We start from the raw sequence: 18,712 nt of genomic DNA, 5'->3' as shown, positions 1-18,712 counted from the left end.
GAGACCGAGATGGACGACGAGTCATGCCTGGTCAGGTCCGCCCGGACAACCGTGACGGCGGACTCGACCCGTCGACATCCTTTTACCAACACCATTATTGGAGTTCCACTGCCTGACAAGTGGAAGGGTTTCAACCGAGACCGATATGACGGATCGACCGATACCGATGAGCATATGGACGCTTACACCACCCATATGAGTCTCTACACCTCGGACGATGCAGTTTTGTGCCGAGTGTTTCCCAAGGGAGCAACCCTTAGCTGGTTTACCAAGCTCTCACCCAACTCCATTGACAACTTTGCAACCCTCGTGACGAAGTTTGAGACCCGGTTCGCCACCAGCCGGTCGCACCACCTGACTTCCATCGCCCTGGTGGGCATCCTTCAGGAGAAGGGAGAGTCCCAGAGAACCTTTGTTGATAGGTTCAACAAGGTGGCAATGAACATCCGGAATCTAAGCTCGGACGTTGCCATGCATCACATGTTGACAACCCTACGTCCAGGGCCCTTTGCTGACAACCTGTGCATGCAGCCGGCCGACAGCCTAGACGAGCTGAGGAAGAGAGTTACTAAGTATATGTAGTTGGAAGAACTCAGAGAGTTCCATAACCAGGCTCGTGCCGAGGCCAGTGGAGAGAAGAACAAGGAGGAAAAAGACCGCCAGGGCCGACCGAGTCAAAGGAACGACCGACGCAGAGACAATCGGGATCGACTAATCCGGTTCTCGAGATACACACCCCTGACGGCCGAGAGGGGAAGGATTCTGGATGGGGCTCTCAACGCCGAGTTGATCCCTCCTCCAAGGAAAGTGGCCAGCCCAAACAATGCTGACCGAAGGATGCAGTGTCGGTACCATCACAACAGCGGGCACTCGACCGAGGAGTGTTAGGCTCTGAAGGATAAAATTGAGGAACTTATCCAGGCTGGGCACCTCCGCCGATTCGTCAGGAACGACCGAGACCCACCCCGCTGGGCGTATCCCCCTAGGCGAACAAGGTCACCCCAACGCGACTGAAATGATCGAGATCACAGAGACGACCGACAACCTAGGAGGGACGATCCTCTCCGCAGGGATGACCCTCCCAGGGAGGCCGACAGAAGAGGTAACCGAGAGGTTATCAACACTATAGCCTGTGGCTTCACCGGGGGAGGGAGCACCAACAACGCTCGGAAGAAACACTTGCGGGCGGTGCACCAGGTGAACATGATGGCATTTCGACTGAGGATGCCACCCATCACCTTTACGGAGGAGGATTTCGAAGGCATGGATTATCGCCAACAGGACGACTCAATGGTAATATCGATCGATATAGACCAATTCACCATCTAGAAGACCCTTATGGACCAAGAAAGTTCAATAGACATCCTCTACTGGAAAACGTTCAAGGCCATGAGGAAAGTCGAGACTGTGATGATGCCTTACGACGACCATGTAGTAGGGTTCTCGGGTGAGAGGGTGGGCACCAATGGCTACATTGAGCTCTACACCACCTTCGACGAGGGGAAGAACACCAAGACAATAAAAATCCAGTATCTGGTCATCGATGCCAATACCTCCTACAACATCCTCCTCGGCCGACCATCCATCAACCGGCTGATGGCCATCGTATCGACCCCTCACCTGGCAATGAAGTTCCCTTCGAAGACGGGAGACATTCTTACGGTCCACGTGGACCAGAAGGAGGCACGAGAGTGCTATGTCGAAAGCCTCCAGGTGGAGCCCTTAAGGAACGACACCTTTCCCAAGAGAAAGTCCTCCCGAAAGGACCGGTCACCCAGGGGGGCCTGACCGATGTTAGTCGAGCCAACCGTTGCGTTGGTAGACCTCGCCCCCCGGGCGACCGAGGATAAACTGGAGGCACGAGAAGAGCTAAGGAGGGTACCCCTGCTTGATGAAGAACACAACACCGCTCTAGGGACGACCATGGTAACTGCCGAGGCCGAGATCATGCACGCCACCCTAAAGAAGAATATGGACATGTTCGCATGGACACCGAGACATGCCGAGGGTGAGCCCGGACATCATCACCCATCGACTGTCAATATTTAGAGAAGCCCTACTGATCTCCCAGAAGAAGAGGGATCTGGGCGATGAAAAACGCCTAGCAGCAAAGGCAGAGGCCGAGAACCTTCTATCGGTTGGGTTCATACAAGAGGCCCGATACACGACTTGGCTGGCCAATGTCGTCATGGTCACCAAGCCAAACGGACGTCATGTGCGTCGACTACAGAAACCTCAATAGCGGATGTCTGAAAGATACCTATCCCCTCCTAAATATCGACCGCCTGGTGGATGGGGTGGCCAACCATAAAATTCTGAGCTTCCTGGACACTTACTCTGGCTATAACTAGATAAGCATGCACCCCAGGGACAAGGAAAAGACGACCTTCATGACGGCCGACGCCAACTACTACTACGAGGTCATGTCGTTCGGCCTCAAGAACGCGGGGGCGACCTACCAGTGTCTCATGGACAAAATCTTCAAAGGCCTAATCGGTCAGACGGTAGAGGTATATGTGGACGACATAGTCATGAAGTCCGACTCTTTCGAACAACATCTGAAGGACCTCGACGAGGTGTTCAAGGCCTTCAGAGGGGTCAATATGAAGCTTAACCCCGGGAAGTGTACATTCGGGGTTGAGGGAGGGAAGTTTCTGGGCTTCATGCTCACCCATCGGGGGATAGAAGCCTACCCCGATAAATGTCAAGCCATACTCGGCATGAAAACTCCAAAGAACATCAATGAGGTACAACAACTCCTGGGACGCCTGACCGCCCTCTTCAGGTTCGTCCCTCGACTGGCCGAGAAGACGATATCGATGGTCCAACTGCTTCGGAAGGCCGCCAAGTTCAGTTGGGACAACCGATGTGAACAAATCTTCAAGCAGTTTATGGAGTTCCTGACATCACCATCCGTCATCCAGAAGTCGAGACCCAACCACCCAATCCTGGTGTACCCGGTGGTCTCGGAGGAAGCAGTCAGCGCTGCTTTGGTACAGGAGGCCGAGGGCGAGGAATGGCCAGTATACTTCGTCAGCTGAACCCTCCATGTGGCCGAGACGAGGTACCAAATGATCGAGAAGGTGACTCTCGCCCTGGTCCTCACAGCAAGACGGATGCGCCCCTACTTTCAAAATCACTCAATAATTGTAAGGACCGACTACCCTATTTTTAAAATTTTATCTAAGTTGAACCTTGCAGGGAGAATGATAGGCTGGTCGGTCGAGCTGTTCGAGTTCGACATTCGCTACGAACCGAGGGGCGCCATCAAGTCTCAGTCCCTGACCGACTTTTCGGTTGAGCTGACACCACTGCTCACCCTCTTGGGCAGGTGGACACTCTATGTGGATGGTTCATCCAACAAAACAGCCTTCGGAGCAGGAGTCGTCCTAGAAGGGCCAGGCGACCTCCTTCTGGAGCAAACACTCTAGTTCGGATTTAGGGCGACCAACAAGCAGGCCGAGTACGAGGCCTTGCTCGCTGGGCTAAATTTATCCTACGACATGGGAGCGTGCAAAGTCGTGTGCAAGAGCAACTCCCAGGTTATGGTTGGCCAAATCAAGGGAGAGTTTGAGGTGAAAGAGCCTCTACTACAATGTTACTACCATGCCGCCTAAAACAGCATCGCCTGGTTCAACAAAACACCCTTGGAGCACATACCAAGGGAGGAAAACAAAAGGGTCAACACCTTGTCTAAGCTGTCGATCACCAAGAAAAAGAGTCGTCAGAGATCAGTCATACAGATATGGTTGAGGCACACCAGTGTGTCCGAGACCGAGTGCATGGAAGTAGTCGAGGCCGAGACTGATAACTGGATGACACCCATCATCCAGTACCTACAGGACGGCACATGCGAGCCAGAGCAAGAAAAAACGATGAAGCAACAGTGTGCCCGCTACACCATGATCAACGAAGACTTATACCGAAGAGGATACTCGACCCCCTACTAAAATGCATCACTAGCAAATGGGTTGAGTACATTCTGGCCGAGATCCATGAGGGAGTCTGTGGAAATCACTCTGGGGCGAGGACGATGGCCGCTAAGGTCTTGAGGGCGGGCTACTATTGGCCGACCGTTCAGGGTGACTGTGTGGAATACATGAAGAAATGTGTCAAGTGCCAGGAGTTCGGCCTTCTCCACCACACAAGGCCGAAAGAGCTACACAACATTATCTCCCCATGGTTGTTCGCCATCTGGGGGATGGAAATTATCGGTCCCTTTGCGCCAGGAAAAGGGCAGACCAAATTCCTCCTGGTGAGAGTCGACTACTTCACCAAATGGATCAAGGCTGAACCCCTTGCATCCATCTCGGCCAAAAATGTGCAAAATTTCGTACAGAGGAGCATTGTTTGTCAATTCGGCGTCCCGCACACGATAATAACTAATAATGACCGACAGTTTATTGACCGAGGCCTGCAGTCCTTTGATGACGACCTAGGCATTAAGTCTGTTACGGCTTCTGTAGAACACTCGCAAACCAACGGGCAGGCCGAGGCCGCTAACAAGGTCATACTCATTGAGCTGAAAAAGCGCTTGGGCAAGGCAAAAGGCCGATGGACCGAGGAGCTGATAGAAGTAATCTGGGCGTATAGATGCACCCCCCAAACTACCACGCACGAGACATCCTACAGCCTGACATATGGGGTCGAGTCCATGATCCCGGTCGAGGTGGCCGAGCCCACCATACGAATGCAGATGTTCGACCTCACCCTAAACGAGGAAAGCCTAGCAGTCAACCTCAATTTGGTAAGTGAATTTCGTGACAAAAGCAGGATTCGGAAGGCCGCCTGCAAGATTCGGGCGTCAAGGCGATACAACACAAAAGTCCAGCCGAGGAGCTTCCAGAAGGGAGACCTCATTTGGAAAATTGGCAACGATGTGAGAAAAAACGAAGGGAAGTTCTCGTCCAACTGGGAGGGACCTTTCCGAGTCTGAGAAGTCGCAAAGGGGGGAGCTTATCACTTAGAGTGACTTTCGGGAAAAACTGTACTGAGGACGTGGAATGCCACCCACCTCAAGTTTTATTACAGCTGAATTAAATAAAGTCACGCACTCTTTCCTCACCCTACCAGGGAGGTTTTGACGAAGCTTTTTCATCAAAGTACTAGCACCGTTCTCCTGCTACTCCTCGGCTCGGTCTGGATGAAGCCTTAACCGGCATACCCTACCGAGAACGACCAACTAGGTTTGGTCTGGATGAAGCCTTAACCAACATACCCTGCCAACACCTCAGCTCGGCCTGGATGAAGCCCCAACCGACATACCTTGCTGAGACCGATCAACCAGGTTTGGTATGGATGAAGCCTTAACCGGCATACCTTGCCAACACCTCTCTCGGCTTGGTCTGGATGAAGCCCGAACCGATATACCCTGTCGAGACTGATCAACCAGGTTTGGTTTGGATGAAGCCTTAACCGGCATACCCTGCCACAACACCTCACACTCGGCTCGTTCTGGATGAAGCCCTAACCGGCATACCCTGCTGAGATCGACTAACCAGGTTTGGTCTGGATGAAGCCTTAACCGACATACCATGCCAACACCTCACACTCGGCTCGGTCTGGATGAAGCCCTACCGGCATACCCTGCCGAGACCGACACACCCAAGTTAAACTTATAACTTGGCACAAAGAAATCACACAGTCAATGGCCGATCGCCCATTTAACTTGTTCAATTACATATCACAATTAATGGCTGACCGCCCATTTAACTTGTTCGATTAAATATCACAATTAATGGGCGATCGACCATTCAACTTGTTAGATTAAACATCACAATTAATGGTCGACCGACCATTTAACTTGTTTGATTAAATATCACAATTAATGGCCGACCGACCATTCAACTTGTTTGATTAAACATCACAATTAATGGTCGACCGACCATTCAACCTGTTCGATTAAAAGCAATCACAATTAATGACCGACCGCCCATTCAATTTGTTTGATTAACGCAATCACAATTAATGGCCGACCGCCCATTCAATTTGTTCAATTAACGCAATCACAATTAATGGCCGACTGCCCATTCAATTTTGTTCGATCAACGCAAGCACAATTAATGGCCGACCACTTTAAACTAGAACAATTGCAATAATGGCCGATAACCAATTACACTCGTCCAAGGATCAACATTTCTAACTTGTAAAGATTTAGAAACAATGAAAATCGAGATACATTGATAAAAGCAAAAGGGGCGATACATTGATAGAGCCAAAAGGGGAGGCCATACCCCTGCCTCAGAGGAAATTAAAAGATACAAGAAAAGGCCACAGCCCGGCCAAAGGCAAACCTATTCCTGAATCTCTACAAGACATTCGCCCTCTTCAACCTCGGTCGACCCAGCTTTTTGCGCCGCCAAAGCACCCATCTCGGCGCTGGGCACCAACCGACCCTGGTAAACCTCACAATCGAGGTCGAAAGCACCAGAGGGCGGCGGCCCCCCATAAAGGACATGGGCTTGGCGCACCGCTCGGTCGAAGCACTGCTTCAACAACTCCTCGGACTCCTCGAAGTTGTGATCCAACTCGGCTTCAACCTTGTCCTTCGCGGCCTGGAGGGCGGCCAGTTCAGCGGTCGAGGACGAGAGTTTCTCATCCCTATCTTCAACCATCTTCTTCAATTGGGAGATCTTCGCCGCCACCCTCGCCGCCTCGGCCTCCCTCGCCGCCAAACGCTGCCTTGCCTCGGCAGCGTCTTGAGAAATCTTGGTCGAGAATTCGTTGTTAGCAGCCAAAGACTGCTTCAAATCTTCAGTGGCCTCGACCAGCTGATGCTCCAACCGAGACACATCCTCGGAATAACGGTCTCGCCCTTGCATCCCGTGCTGGATAAGGACAATCGAGCGACACATCAACTCGAGGTCGCTCCTCAGCAGCTCCGAGGGGGAGACGCCTCAGATGGACTCCCGAGTCTCCTCAGGGAGGGCCACATGAACTCTTCGCGTGAATTGAAGGCTGGCCCCCATAAGATCGAGGGGTGACGACGAAGCTCCAGCGTCAGCCTCGGGCGGCCCAGCCACACGTTCGCGCGCCGGGGTAAGGGCGGGTCTACCTCGACCATCTCTCGGTGAGGTGGAGGTGTCGGTATGGATCCCAACGATCGGGTGGTGGTGGCAGTGTTCCCACCATCCCTTGGACGTTTCTTGGACTTCTGGGAAGGGCCGACCGAGCCCCTATCAGCCCGGGCCGACCGAGCCCCTTGTTGAGGGCAGCACCTCAATGCTACGACGACCCTTCCGCTCGGCCGCCCGCTGCTTGTGTTTGTCAAGGGCGCTAACATCGGTCGGTCTTTCTTGCACCATGACTCTTGCAAAAAAAAAAGATTACAAGTGTTAAAAAGAGCCAGGAAACCGACCGACAAAGAAAGGCTCAAGGACTCATACCCCTAACGGCCACCCAGCGAGCCCCCTCGGCATAGACACCGATCAACAACCGAGTGGGAAGCCTCATTGGGAGTGGGTCGAAGAGGGAGAGAATCTCGACCTCATTGTCATTCTTCGTCGGCCTCGACCACTCCTTAAAGTCTCGAGGCTTAGCAGTCCAATATAGAGGAAACCGAGACCGACCAACCTCATCCAAAAAGAAGGTCGTCGCCTCTGGCCGAATGATTACTTTAACAAATCTTTCCTTGAATCTCTTGTAAGAGACAACAAAGGAATTAAAAAGAACGCTCATCGACCGGCCGACCAGGGAGTGCCAAGAGGCAGGCTAGGTGGGGTTAGAGGTGTAATAGCAAAGGAAAGAAGAAGGGGTGGGGTGAAGAAGCATAACATCACACAACAGGCGAAAGGCCTGAAGGGACGCCCAAGTGTTTGGGTGGATTTGGGTGGGAGCCACGTTGAGCGCCCGAAGGACGCCCATCATGAACTTGTCGAAGGGGGGACCGGTACCCGATCGCCCCAAACACACACTTTCGGTGAGTTCACAAGGAAAAACGCTAAAGTAGTGAGAATGCCTGCCCGCCTTCAAAACCGGGTACTTGTCCAAAAACTTAGACACTTCAGCCTCGGTCTTATAGGTGGACGAGATCTCAACCACCTTAGGGTCCACCCAGCTGAGGTCCACCAGAGGAATGGCCGTCGGGGGAGAGTCCGACCGGTCAACAGCATTGGCCGGATCGTCCCCCCTTACGACCTCTACCTGGGGTGGCGCCTCAGCCACCCCGACCGACAAGGAGTTGGTGCTAGATGAAGAAGAGGATAAAGAAGGTTTAGGAAGAATGTCCAAAGGAAGAATGTCCAAAGGAAAGAGAGGGGCGACCGAGGGAAGAAGGGTAACCAGAAGATGAGGACGTAGGCTGAGATATGGTCGACATAACTAACATTATAAAAACGAGGGACGAGATTGAGTCAAACGAGGAGGGCGAGATATCACTCGGTTCTCAGAGCTATGGGCGAGAGAATGCTCGGTTATCAAACAACTCACAAAGAAAAAGCACAGGGTCTTGGCACTGTTGGGACCACTATTTATAGGGCCTAGGGGTCTCGAAATTCGAAATGTCGGATCAATCTCAACCGTTAGATCTCTTGGATCCAACGGTCCACAACGCTTCCCGCCTGAAAAGCCCCTCATCAATGCACGTCACGTCACGCCGTCGAAGGTCACATCACACCTTGGGAAGCCCAATAGTCACGCACCCAAGGGAGGCCGACCGACACCCCTTATCAAAGACTCATCGAACATAGCCGCCCTCGAGCCTGGGGGGCAACTGTACTGGTATGGATGAAATCGAGATTCGGTCTCCCTGACCGAGACCAGGAAACCTGGCCGAGACCATGGAAACTTGCGCGAGATGAGGGAAACCACCGGTCGACTGACACCAACCATTCAAGACTCATCGGATGTATCCATCCTCGAGCCTGGGGGCAACTGTACCGGTATGGCCGACCGACATCTTGACGTGTCTCGGCCTCTCTGCCTGAGATGACCGAGACACATGCTGACGTGTCTGTCTCCCTGGCCGACCGACCGACACACCACACACGGCCAGGCCGACCGACACGTATAACCATTAAACGCTCAAACCAAGGTTAGTGAAGCTAAGCCATCATTAAGGATTAGGTAATGCAACCCTAAGTGTGATCCATTCCACTAATCAGGCCTAATGAGGTAAACCCATTAAAATAATAGAAATAACACACATTCCAAGGAGAAAGGTACGTCATTTATTACTGTGCACCTACCCGAATATCGATCACCCACTTTACTAACTTGAGCGTTGGAGTGCCTTCCGCAGGTACCTCCCATTTGGTGTCCACCTGAGACTGAAAGTCGAAGGAGAAGCACGAAGGCGAGAAGAATTCCAATGAAACCCTAGCAAGCTGCCCGACCGAAGGAGGAAGACGAAGACTTCAATAGTTTTCTAGGTCTCATCTCTCTAGCAAGAATATTTTTCATAATTAGTTTATTCGATTTCAAAACTTTTAAACCCTTTTAGTAATTTAGAACAACTCATTGCATTTCAATTTGATCCAAAGAAATTAGAATGAAAGAACATGTAACAGTAAAAATTCATAGAGTGTTACCACAACTTAATGAATCATTCTCAACGCTTCCAAACACTTTATTCTTTTTAACCTTTATCATATGCTGCATGCGATTATTCGTCACTTTCTACGGATTCATATATTTTGGCATCAAAAGAGAGGGTCATGTTTAAATATTCCCAGTTCTTGCCTGCACATACTGTATAAGAGATAAAGAAAAAAAAGAACTGAAAAATGAGATGAATAGAGGAGTAAAAAAGCATATTATAAAATATATGAGAAGTGATATATTGAAAATTCTACCACTTTACAATTCTATTTCTCGCTTAAAATTTTAATTTTTATATGAAATGAAGAAAATACTTTTTCTTCATATCATCCATCACAAGTTCTATATTGAAGCGAAGTTGTGAATGCAATATATGGATCATATTTATAAATTTTTATTGGTTTAATGCACAAAGCTTCTTACATCACAAGTTCTATATTGAAGCGAAGTTGTGAATGCAATATATGGATCATATTTATAAATTTTTATTGGTTTAATGCACTAAGCTTCTTACACTAATTAAACTCTCACTTTTTTCAATATACTATTATGTAAATTTGAGGTGCAGCTAGCATTTTTGGGCAACGCTCTCTGAGTCCCCCACAACAGAAAGAAAAGAAGCGTAAAAAGATAATCTAATGACTCAAAGAGAAGAAGTTGTGCTTCATTTCGAAGATAACAATGGCCGCAGCAACAATAAAGAAGAAAAATTTGCATCAAAAGGTGTTGTCAACAGTCCAAGTGACAAGATTCATCAAGACTTGCAGGAAAAACGCAAAGGCAGTGAATCAACAAAAAAGAGGAAGCAGGATCAGCAAAGAAACCAAGAAAGTCACCTCCAAACTTCACATTCAGAAGAAAACGTTGCGAGGTCCACTTCGAACAGTTCAACTCCACAAAACTCGTGGAAATCATCAATAAGCAGAATAAAGTCTCGGCTGATAGACCCTCCAGAGGAATCATGTGCAAATTCAGAATCAAGTGAACTTTTGGAAATTCTGTTTTTTAACTGTTTATTATTTTGTTTTAATTGTTGATTTAATATTTTTAGGTAACTGCTCATAAAATAATTTAAGACTGTAAGTACTATAAATGTAATTGTTAGCAATGATAATAAAATATCTTCCTCTGATTTATTCCAAAAAACTAACAATTGGTATCAAAGCTATCTTCTTGAGGGATCTGTGAGGTTAGTAAGTGCATCAATGAAAGGAGGTTTCAATTTTTCAACAATGGCACCACCTGTCTTTGATGGAGACAATTATCAAATGTGGGTTGTTCGTATGGAGACCTACCTAGAAGCATTGGATTTATGGGAAGCTGTAGAAGAGGAAATTCAGTCCCTTCCAGAAAACCCTACTGTGGCACAAATAGAAGGAAAAGAAGATGAAAAGATCAAAGGCAAAAGCATGTCTATTTGCAGTTGTATCTCCTATGGTATTCACAAGGATAATGTCCTTGAAGTCAGCAAAAGAAATCTGGGATTACCTCAAGGCCGAATATGAAGGTGATGAGAGGATTCGTGGAATGCAAGTGTTGAATCTAATCAGGGAGTTTGAACTGCAGAGAATGAAGGAGTCAGAATCCGTAAAAGAGTACTCTAACAAACTTCTAAGCATTGCCAACAAAGTGAGGTTGCTTGGATCTGTGTTAAAAGATTCAAGAATTGGAAAAACTACTTGTAACAGTTCCAGAGAGGTTTGAAGCCACCATAACAACCCTAGAGAACACAAAGGACCTATAAAAAATTTCTCTTGTAGAGCTCTTAAATGCTTTACAAGCACAAGAACAAAGAAGAGCCATGAGACAAGATGGAGCAATAGAAAGAGCCTTAACAGCCAATCATGAAGGTGGCTGGAGAAACAAAGGTAGCCAGATCAAGCAGAACCAGCAAGGAAAAGGAGAAGTTGCTGCACACAATAACAACAAAAGGAGAAATTACCCTCATTGTAAGCATTGCAACAAGTTTGGTCATCCACCGTTTAAGTGCTGGAGAGAAGACCTGATGCTAAGTGCAACAAGTGCAATCAACTGGGGCATGAAGCAGTCATTTGTAGAAACCAAAGTGAGCAACAAGATGTAAACCAAAGTGAGCAACAAAACGTAGATGCTCAATTTACAAATGAGGAAGATGATGTACTTTTCATTGCAACTGGTTTCTCCAACAATATTTCAAGTGCATCGAGGCTAATTGTTAGTGGATGCACAAATCACATGACTTATGACAAAACTTTTTAAGGAGTTGAAGCCTTCAAAAATTTCAAAGGTCAAGATAGGCCATGTGGGTCACATTTCGGTAGAAGGAATAGGAACCATTGTTGTAGCAACACATTCAAGTACTAAAACTATTACTGATGTGTTATATGTACCTAACATACACCAAAATTTATTGAGTTGGTCAATTGCTACAAAAAGGCTTCAAGGTGTTTTTTTTTAAGATAACCACTGTTTGATCAAGGATGCTACAGGACAAGATTTGTTCAAGGTACAAATGAGAGGCAAAAGTTTCTCATTAGATCTATTTCAGGAGGAGCTAACTGGTCAAGGGCTTCTTAAGATGCAAAAATCTGAAATGGAAGATGACCCACCAATTAAAGGCAATCGATTACTCTCTGACATATATCATACATGTAACGTTGCAGTATGTGAACCTGCTGATCACAAAGAACCTGTTGATCACAAAGAAGTTATCAATGACCCAAAGTCGAAAAAGGCAATGAAGGAAGAGGTGTATATGATTGAGAAGAACAAAACTCGGGAGGTTGTTGACATACCTCGAGATAGAAAGGTACATCAAATGGATGTCAAGTCAACATTCTTTAATGAATTTCTTGAAGAAGAAATTTCTGTTGAGCAACCTAAAGGTTTCATTGTGGAAGGAAAAGAAGACAAAGTTTATAAATTGTCTAAATCTATTTATGGCTTAAAAGATGTTCCCAGAACATGGTATAACTGAATTGATGGTTATCTTATCAACTTAGGCTTTGACAAAAGTCTTTTAGAATCTGCACCTTATGTCAAATCAAAAGGTGTTGAATGGAGATTAAGCAAAGCAAGGATGATTTTTTTTTTTTGCAGATTTGTTTACCAAGCCACTTCCCGCCAACAAGTTTGAGTTCTCAAGACAGAAGATTGGAATTTGCAGTTCAAAAAATCAAGGAGGAGTGTTGGAAATTTTGTTTTTTAATTGCAAATAAATGCACATAAGTGCACGTGATATTTTATTATTCTGTTTTAATTGTTGATTTAATATTTTTAGGTAACTACTTATAAAATCATTTAAGAGTCAATTACTGCAAGTATTATAAATGTAATTGTTAGCAATGATAATAAAATATCTTCCTCTGATTTATTCTAAAAAACCAACATGAACAAAAAGTGGCAGAAAATGATGACAGTGTTGAGGACATGCTAGAAATTTATAAGAAAACGAGGTCTAGTGCGTTCTCACTACTTCAGTGGCTATGTCTTTCCTCAATAAGCGTAGCCTTGCTTTCAAACCTTTGGATATCTTGCTTTAAGAAACTCAAACTCTGTGGCCTTCCCCTGTGGGAATGGGAGACAATGATTTTAGTTCTAATTTCTGGGCGTTTGCTCTCAGGTTGGGTAATCAAACTAATCGTCTTCTTCGTGGAACGCAATTTTATACTAAGAAAACGAGTGTTGTATTTTGTGTACAGTTTGAAACACTCGGTGAAAAACTGTGTCTGGTTGGGTCTTGTTCTGCTGGTGTGGCATTTTATATTGGTCAACGCGGTGAAGAAAAAAAGTCAATGACAGGTTTTTGTCGTGTGTGACAAAGGTTATGTTGTGTCTGTTCATCGGCACATTGATATGGCTTCTTAAAACTATCTTGGTGAAGGTCTTCGCCTTGCACTTCCACGTGAAACGTTCTTTGAACATATTCGGGAGGCTCTGTTCAGCCAATACGTGATCGAAACGTTGTCGTGTGATCCGTTGAGGGAAGAGGAAGAAGGTGAAGATAGATCCGTTGGGAGGGTGTTGTGTAATAAGAAGAAGCAAGACGAGGAAATGTCGATTGAGCAGTTGCATAGGTTGAATAAGAAAAATATATTAGCGTGGAATATGAAGAGAATAATTAACATCGTCATACAGGGGGTGTTTATTACTACATTGGACGAACGCATTTCGTGTTCAGATGTTGAGGATAAGCCTTTGCTGCAACTCAGAAGCGAATACCAAGCAAAGATCGCGACTCAGAAAATTTGTAATGCACCCATTTGATGTTGGAGATCGATGTGAAGTTGATGGAGTCCAGGTAGAGGAAACTCTCCAAGTTTAATTTAATTTCCACACAACAAATATGTTAATTTCTGTACCGGTCGGATTCGGACGAATTAATATAATACAACATAAAAAATTCGTGGCAAGGAAGCAATTATAAATGACGTTGAATGAGTCAAAGACACTTCAAAATAAACTCTCGTGAGATTAGGAAGCCAATACACACTACCTGAGGACCACTACACATGTCTTGGCGAACTGATTATCTGGCCCACACGAGTGGAGGCCCAAGTCAACCTATAAATGAGACTTCTGAAGGGGGAAAATGTACGTTTTCATATCCTGAGAGAACAAAACAAAAACACTAGCACTGACTTGAGCGTCGGAGTGCAATCGCAGTTACCCCACCGACCGACGGAGCACACGTGTAAAAGAGGAAGAGCTTCCAAGGGTTTGGAGACTACTAGTACAACAACGAATTGTGTACCAAGTGGGCCAACATTACTTGGGCCTCGGCATCCGTAGAGGTACAATTTCTAATTATCATTTTTGGTTCTTAGATGGTAGTGGAAGAGATGAATATACTCACAACAGTGTTTCAGAAGAGCGATAACCAAAAGCTTACGTACCCAAACAGTGTTCTAGCTACCAAGCCGATTAGTAATTATCAACGTAGTCCAGACATGGGAGAAGTAGTTGATTTCTGCATTCATATCTCCACTCCATTAGATAAAGTTGCAACTATGAAAAGAAGAATTATAGAGTATGTGAATTACATTTATTTCACTGCATGAAGTGTGGGAACATTTACTCTTAACATGTTTTGTAAATTGTAGGTATATTAAAAGGAAGAATGAACACTGGCATGTGGCACCATTGGTGATAATTGTTAAAATATCATTCTGTTACTGATGTTTTTTAGCCACTGCTGTTATTCTATATTCTTTTTTCTGTTTTCTGTTTTTGGGCCCTTTGTGGGTCTTTGGGCTTTTACTAGTGCCTATATTATTTTTTACTTTTTGTAAGCACAATACACTTTACATTCATAGTTTGATTAATGAAACCCTTTTTCACTCATTTTTTCTCTCTCTCGAAGCTTCTCCTTATTCTTTCTCTGAACTTCTCTGTGTTCACGGTTCTTGTTTTGGCATTCTTTCTTTTACTGCAATTGGCCATTTTCATGATGGTATCAGAGCTCTTCTTGGAAGAGCTCTGCTGCGCTTCATCTCTGATCTCTTATTGATCCTGTCTCACCGATCTTTTTTTTTCTTTCACTCTTCCGCTCCTCCTCTATTTTTCTTTGATTTCTCGTTTTCTTGTTCTGGTTTTTCTATCTTACTCCTTCTTTGGTTTCTTTTGGACAAATTTTCCTTTCGACATGAAGAAGGAAGAGGAGAAATCAGCTCCAAGTTATTTGTATCTCCATCCAAGCCAGAATCCAGCTACTCCTCTTGTCTCGCCGGTGTTGGACTCTAGCAATTATCATCCATGGAGCCGGTCGATGCTCACGGTGTTAAGCGATAAGGATAAACTCGAGTTCGTAGATGGAACCGCTACACAACCAGCAAAGACAGATCCCATCTTCTCAGCGTGGAATCATGCAACAACATGGTGGTCTCGTGGCTGGTCCACTATGTTTTTGTCCCTATTCATCAAAGCTTCGTCTGGATGGACAAAGTTGTAGAAATTTGGAATGATCTCAAGACAAGATATCCTCAAGGTGACCTCTCACGCATTTCTTGTTAGAATATATGGCCTTAAACGAGAGGGGGGTGAATTGTTTAAGAGGGGTTTTTGAAAATTATCCAGGTCATAATTTCAGTTAGCCAAGAATTTAAGCACAAAATAACAAAGCACCAAAAAAACAATCGGTTGTTTCTGCGAAACAATCGGCTGAATTTAAAGGAGTTTAAGGGAAGAAAGAGATACACAAACAGTTTATACTGGTTCACTATTAAACCAAGAGCTACATCCAGTCCCCAGAAGCCACTGGGCAATCCACTAAGTAATCAAAACAGATTACACACAAACCACCAAAGTAGTGACCTTGAACCCTTCAAGAAACACACTCACTTTGGCACAACACACACCAAAAATGTTGATCTTGACCACCTCAAGAGCACACAACAATTCTTGGCAACAACACCAGAAACTACAGAATAAGCAGAACGAATTACACTTGTTTACAGAACAATCTGAAATAAATACAGATGTAATCCTATTCCACTCTCTCTTGAGAAAACCCAAAGCTTGATGTGAATGTTCAAAACTTGAAATTAATCTTTCACAACTCAAAAACTCAAATCTGTTTCTCTTGTTTGTTATAAAACATAAACAAACCATTTATACCTTTCAAAGATTGGTCAAAGCATTTAATAAAGGAGCGTATTCAATTGGAAATTATTTAAAGCACATTCAACTAACAAAATAGAATTATGTTAGGATTTTCAAAGAAACAATCGATTGAAACCACAAAACAATTGATTGTTTTGGTTTGACAACAAGTCAACCAACCAAAATAGTTTTCAACCTTTTCAAAAACACGTTGTTTCGACAAAACAACAGGCTGTTTTCACTTAGTTTGAAAAACAATTTAAACTCAAAAAGGTTTTAAAACACATTAGCTTTATATTCAATAAAGAGTGGATTACACATTAAAACTACCCAGATTCTATCCTAAACACAACAACAACTTCAGCCTTGCATCAAACACGTGGATTTGGATTCTTCAAAGCCTTTGATCACTCTTGATCAACATTTTTGACCTCCAAATGGAGGCATCCTCGCTAAGCCAAGGTGAGCTCTTAATCACCGACTATTTTACAAAATTAAGGGTGATCTGGGATGAGTTGGAAAATTTCAGACCCGAATCTGTTTGCATCTGTAAGAATTGTACTTGCAATATCTCTTCTATTATCTCTCAACGAAAAAGGGAAGATCAATGTATAGCAACGTTAAATCCCATGTCCTTTTAATGGAACCCGCCCCACCTATATCAAAAATCTTTTCTTTAGTAGCTCAACAAGAGCGACAATTGAGTAGTAATGCTTTGATTGCTAATATAAAGAATGTTCAACCCATGGTAAAGAAGAGTAATGTGCAGTCTTCTGTTGTTTGTTCTTTTTGTGGCAAGAATGGTCATAATGATAGTGTGTGTTTTAAGAAACATGGTTTTCCCAATCAGAATGAAAAAAAGGTCAGTCACAATGGTAATAGAAAGGTTTGCACACACTGCAACAGAACTTACCATACTGTTGATACATGCTATAAAAAGCATGGTTACCCACCCGGTTACAAATTCTAAAATGGTAAGACTTATTCTGTCAACAACATTGCCACTCAAGAGGAGTATGATTCCAACAACAATGAGAATGGTGATACTCATTTTACTCATTAGCAATATCAAATCTTAGCCAACCTTCTCAAACAAGCAAACACTTCTGCTGGACAAGTTCAACTGAATCAGGTTGGATCTTTTACTGCTGATACAAGTCAACAAGACCGGGACTCTAGCTCTACAGGTAACACACATGCCTTAAAGACTCCTTTACTAAATAAATATACTTGGATTTTAGACTCTGGAGCAACAGATCATGTTTGTTTTACTTTATCTGATTTTTCAACTTATCATCGTATCAATCCTATTCTCATAAAATTACCCAATGGCCATTATGTTACATCAAATTATTCTGGAACTGTTAATCTCAATTACAAAATTAGTCTTACAAATGTTCTATATGTTCCAACTTTTTCTTTCAATCTTGTCTCTATATCCAAACTTACTTCTTGCCTTCAATGTGATTTAACTTTATGCTCTAACAAGTGTATCATACAAGACAGCAGAACTAGAGACAAGATTGGTTCAACTGATTTGATTGGTGGCTTATATTGTTTAGATAGATCTATTTCACAGCATGTTTCTCCTTTCTTGAATTGTGTAACTAAAACTGTTGGTCTTTGGCATCAAAGATTAGGTCATCCTTATGATGAAAGACTAAAGATTTTACAAACCTATTATCCTGATATATCTGTTGAAAATTCTTATTTTTGTGATGCTTGTCATCAAGCTAAACAAAAGAAACTGCTTTTTTCTCTTAGCACTACTCATTCTGCACATATATTTGATTTAATTCATATGGATATATGGGGTCCTTCTATTATCTCTATGCACGGTCATAGATATTTTCTCACTATAGTTGATGATTTTTCCCGCTTTACTTGGATTTTTTCTATGCAAAATAAGTTTGAAGTTAGAGCTAATGTTGTGAGTTTTGTCTCTTACGTTGAAAACCACTTTCAAACAAAAATCAAATCTATTCGTACTGATAATGGTGTTGAATTTGTGATGATAATGGTGTTGAATTTGTGATGATAATGGTGTTGAATTTGTGATGAAAGATTTTTTTGCTTCAAAGGGCATTTTACATCAAACTTCATGCATAGAAACACCCGAGCAAAATAGTATTGTTGAACGAAAGCATCAACATATTTTAAACGTTACAAGATCTCTCCTTTTTCAGTCTAAACTCCCTACTAATTTCTGGAATTTTTTTGTCCAACATGCTGTTTTCTTAATTAATTGTATTCCTACTCCTTTGCTAAAAAATGAAAGACCATATGAAAAATTGCATAGAAAGTTGTGTGACATTTCTGACTTGCGTATCTTTGGCTGTTTGTGCTATTCTTCTATTCTTGTTGCTCATAGAAAGAAGTTGGACAGTCGTGTTATTCCTGGTGTCTTTCTTGGTTTTAAACCACACACCAAAGGTTTTATTTTTCTAAACTTAAAATATCACAAAATTGAAGTTTCCAGGAATGTTATTTTTTATGAAAACTGTTTTCCATATCTTTTGAAAAATGAAAAAGATCCCAACATCCTTTCGCTTCCCATACCACAACACCATGCTCAAACTTATGATGACATAAATAT

The 18,712-nt window shown here is 44.1% G+C and overlaps 1 protein-coding gene and 1 pseudogene across 1 annotated transcript; both read left to right on the top strand.

Moving 5' to 3' along the window:
- The first annotated feature begins 9 nt into the window (after positions 1-9).
- LOC137822118 (uncharacterized) lies at positions 10-582 on the top strand. Its single transcript, XM_068627020.2, has one exon. The coding sequence runs from the start codon at positions 10-12 to the stop codon at positions 580-582; it is 573 nt and encodes a 190-aa protein (XP_068483121.1).
- A 9,593-nt stretch (positions 583-10,175) lies between these two features.
- On the top strand, positions 10,176-14,694 carry LOC150025128 (mechanosensitive ion channel protein 8-like; annotated as a pseudogene).
- The last annotated feature ends 4,018 nt before the right edge of the window (positions 14,695-18,712 follow it).

Source organism: Phaseolus vulgaris, chromosome 9 (assembly GCF_051622355.1).
Source record: "Phaseolus vulgaris cultivar YP4 chromosome 9, ASM5162235v1, whole genome shotgun sequence".
In the NCBI taxonomy this organism is placed as follows: Eukaryota; Viridiplantae; Streptophyta; class Magnoliopsida; order Fabales; family Fabaceae; genus Phaseolus; species Phaseolus vulgaris.
Note: the sequence above shows the minus strand (reverse complement) of the source record. Positions and strands in the feature narration are given on the sequence as shown.

Bases quoted from the DNA above. Each gene is read 5' to 3' on its own strand.
- LOC137822118 (XM_068627020.2), top strand. From the start codon at position 10: ATGGACGACGAGTCATGCCTGGTCAGGTCCGCCCGGACAACCGTGACG.